A 4,305-nucleotide genomic window follows, 5' to 3' on the forward strand; every position below is an offset into this window, starting at 1 on the left:
AATGCACAACAATCTCCTTCAATGATTCAGAAAACTATGCTGTGGGGGCTCCAAATCCCTAACAGGGCATTCCCTCAGGCAGACGCTGATTGGTCAATCAGCAGCATCCCTCTACTCTCATTAACATACATGCTAATTGGCAACTACATAAATACATACGACCTACATTACAGAAAACAGAAAACATAGGCAGCAAGGCAAACTCATTGTATATAAACTATAGTTTAATATTAAAATATCAAACTATCATATTATGTGTGCGCATATCATTCGTTTACTGAAAAAAAAGAAGGAATTTGTTTCAGCCAATACATGTATTAATCAGCGTATGAAATAAAAGTCACAGTCCGTAATTGTATACGTAACCACTATGATTGGTTTCTGATTTGATTGGTGTATTTTATAGCAAAGTTAAAGTAATACCGATATTGCATTTTTGACATCCTATAACTCTTGAAATCAAGGAAGCGGATAAAATTTAGCATGGTTCATAACTCAGAAAATTCCATAACCTGTCCCTTCTCTATTAAGATCTTCACAGTGAAGGGTTCTGAAATCGTTAAAACAAACATACTGATAAGACCGAAGTCTTTGTAATAAGTAGGGTGTTGGATTTAAGTCTAGTCTATTCACATTGGATGACATATATATCTTTATCGGTGTCCTTAAATAGTCACCCGGGTTGGCACAGGTTACCCAACAAGATCGCGTGCAGTGAAGCATCGACTACATTCGTTCCTTGACCAGAACGGACAGGTAAACATAAAAATAGACTTAAGGAACCCCGTGCCACTTCTAAAAACAATAATTGTGCGATGGACACTTCCTTTTCCGACATGACTGTAGCTCTTAAGTTGAATTAATTTATGACAAAAAGCCACATCTTGCGGGACTTTCGTGAAAAAATGATAATTAAGAACAACAGTTTTCTGAGTGTAAACGTTTTAAAAGCGGGGCTAAACCGGACTTCAAACCCCAGATTTCAGACAGATATATATTCTGTCGCTCTAACCGACTGAGCTACCTCGTTAACGGAAGGTCCCGGCCCGGACTGCGCTATACAGCTATACTATGTCTAATATACAAAAACAGAACAGAACAACGGGACAGGGATCCTTAATAATATTAAAAGAACTGGTCCGTTTTCGTTTATCTCGGTTCAAACGGTTGAACCGGTTTGACCAGATTTGTTCGTTTATGAAATAAGGTCGGTCTCAGTAATCTTATGCTGTTTTCAGTCGAGCCTTGACACTGTATAAAATGTTCAGGTTCGCCGGGATTTAAACGATGCAGCGATACAATCGGTTTAGTACATCCATCATATAAAAATGCAATATAAATGCTCTAAAATAGAAATATAAATATTCAGAAATTCATCTTTTTATATAAGTCACATGACAGTGATATCATTACTTTGGTGTCAAGTGTAATGAAATATGCCATGGTATGAATTCATGCAAATCAACATTAAAATATTATGCTAATGCATCGTTAATAATCTGTCATGAATTAGTGAATGATTTTAAAACCTTCATCGAATAAACTAAAATATACGTCTATTACATATGTACCTGTAACAATGCTGTAGTGTGAAGGGAGCGTCTTGGTAGTGAAAATGCTGTCGACATATTCTGCCCTCACGCCATTTCGTTCCATTTTGTCAAAGTTGGGGGTATTCGCTTTCTCGGGATAGTCGTACCTGAATCCGTCCATTGACACGAGCAATACTTGCTGGGTGTATTTCCTGCAAGATCTTGGTGTTACCTCATTGATGAAGACAGCTACTGATAATGAAATAATGAGGACTGAACACCCTGTCATGACGGCGTCTATAAGACACTAACGTACAAACTAGTCCGATGCCTTACCGAGCGGAAACCAACATGAGCAGGCTAGCAAACCGTATAATATAGTAAACGGGGTATTAACAGCTAGTGGGGTACTTCAAGTAGAACACACATGTTTATATATACACAGAGGTATGCGTTCAAATGTTGTGTGATGAATATGAACAACCAGAAAATCAATATAACTGATGGACCATGCTCCCGGTAAATGAAACCAAGACTTTAAGATCTTGAGCCTACGGACGCAGTAGTGTTACATTTGTAGGTCACACTGCCCTGTGCATAACCTAAAATTGTATTGAGTTATAATTGAATGTTTACATTTGCATGGCATTGTTACTATATAGCCTCTTTGAAAGCTGTGTCGTTGATGGGACTTTAATTACCATGCATCACGAGACACAATTCTTAGCGTATTAATACAACACTGACCGGAACTACAATATCCTTTATAAATAAACATGACCGCTGCTGAAATATCGCTGGGCATTGTGAGATTTGACAATGTCATTGTAAATTTATGTGCAAAATAAAAAATAAAATAAAAACACTTTTGTTACAACGAAAACAAGACCAAGGTCTGCAATATCGTACAAAATGCATATCGGTTGAAATCACCAATGCCGGCAATGGAAACAATTTTAACGCTCATGCAATTTATCAGAAATATCGTCTGTTACACTGCACTGATCAACAGGGGTTCGTTACAAATGGCTGAAATACACATATTCTATAGACCTACTGACACATATGTTACAGACCTACTGATATGAGTCACAGCACACATAAACATTTCAGACATTTGTAACGAACCTGTGCTCCGTCGCAAGATCACTCACTTCAAACGCTATCAGTTTCACGCGTCTCGCATCTGTTGTCAGGATCCCATACAATCAACAAATAAATTCACGCCTGGATTTTTCACAAAATGAGCAAAGAGAAAAGTTCGAATTAACTTCCAAAAATAACTCCCTCGTTAAAAATAACTCCCTTGCCATGCAAATGTAAATATTCATTACCGTCAGGGTCGGATTTACGGTGTTCACCGCTGTATTTGTCCATGCGCGAAATTTGTTCCGGGGAAAAATCGAAACAATTTCAAATCTAACTTTCAGCTCAGAGTTCTATTGATAAACTTAAATCACCCTAAAGACATATCATACGCAATTGTATTGATACTGAATTGTGGAATAAAATTGAAGTGTTTGTTAAAATGTCAAAGTACAACTTTGTTTGCCAATCAGCACGCGACAATACGCTGTTCAAACTATTGAACGAAATTGTGTGCACTGTCGATAAGGCGGGCATTTTTAATTTTAAATGTAAATTATAAGTTAAAAGATAACATAAGAGGCAGAGAAAACGTAAATATAAGTATTTAACTGTTTTTGTATGGTATTTATGATCTATTTGAATGACACAGCTTTGCAAGCAAACAAATCATAATGCGCGCTAAAGCGAGTCAGAAATTATGGCCCTGACAATAAATTGACCTTTGACCACAATGTGACTTTGACCTTGAATGAGTGGTACGTGATACACACCCTTAGATTTTGTGGAGCTATTTTTAGAGAGTCGGTCGTTGTTGCACGGACAACGAATTCGACGTTTGACCTCCATGTGACCTTGACCTTAGGTGTACTAATATAACCCAATAGTGGTAGGCGACTCACCGCTTTGCCATTCTACATATATCCCTTAAGATTAATTGAACTACATCAGAAGTTATAGCTCGGACAAACATGTTCAGGTGGGGAATAGTGTATTCGACGTGGGAAACAGTATAGGCGTGGTTGGAAACAGTGCTTGCGAAGCTAAAAAAATCGTGATAAGGAAGTATGCAGCCAGGTGGGTAGCGGTGTAATTAAGTTGGGGAACAGTGTGTGCTAGGTGGGGACCAATGTAATATAGGTGGGGAGGAGAGCACTGTCGGCGAGATTGAGAGTAGTATAATCAAGGTTGAAAACGGTGATTGCGAAGCTTAGATCAGCGAAATCGACATTAGGAACAGTGTAGGCTAGGTGGGGACAATGTTTGTAGGATGGGAAACAGTGTATTCGAATTGAGAGACTGTGAATGCAAGGCAGAAAGTATTGTTATTAAGGTGGAGTACCGTATGTGAGGTTTCGAACGGTGTATGGAGGATGGGAAATAGTGTATACAAGGTGGGGAACAGTATATTTAGAATGGGGAATAGTGTATATGAGGTGGGGAAAAGCATATGTAGGATGGGGAATAGTGTATGTAGAATGTGGAATAGTGTATACGAGACAAGGAACAGTATACATGTATGTAGGATAGGGAATAGTGTATACGAGGTGGGTAACAGTATGTGTAGGATGTGGAATAGTGTATGTAGGATGTGGAATAGTGTATGTAGGCTGTGGAATAGTAAATGCAGGATGTGGAATAGTATATGTAGGATGTGGAACAGTATATGTAGGATGTGGAAGTGTAT

The 4,305-nt window shown here is 38.3% G+C and overlaps 1 protein-coding gene across 2 annotated transcripts in view; it reads right to left on the reverse strand.

Moving 5' to 3' along the window:
• The window catches only part of LOC110451238 (bis(5'-adenosyl)-triphosphatase enpp4-like), a 9,137-nt gene extending 7,271 nt beyond the window's left edge, over positions 1-1,866 (reverse strand). For both annotated transcript variants that reach the window (XM_021499158.1, XM_021499157.1), the window contains exon 1: positions 1,572-1,866. In XM_021499158.1, the coding sequence (XP_021354833.1) occupies positions 1,572-1,821 (250 nt within the window). In that variant the 5' untranslated portion in view covers positions 1,822-1,866. The remainder of the gene's footprint in view (positions 1-1,571) is intronic.
• Between the last annotated feature and the right edge of the window lie 2,439 nt (positions 1,867-4,305).

Source organism: Mizuhopecten yessoensis, unplaced genomic scaffold (genome assembly GCF_002113885.1).
Source record: "Mizuhopecten yessoensis strain PY_sf001 unplaced genomic scaffold, ASM211388v2 scaffold5877, whole genome shotgun sequence".
Classification (NCBI taxonomy): Eukaryota; Metazoa; Mollusca; class Bivalvia; order Pectinida; family Pectinidae; genus Mizuhopecten; species Mizuhopecten yessoensis.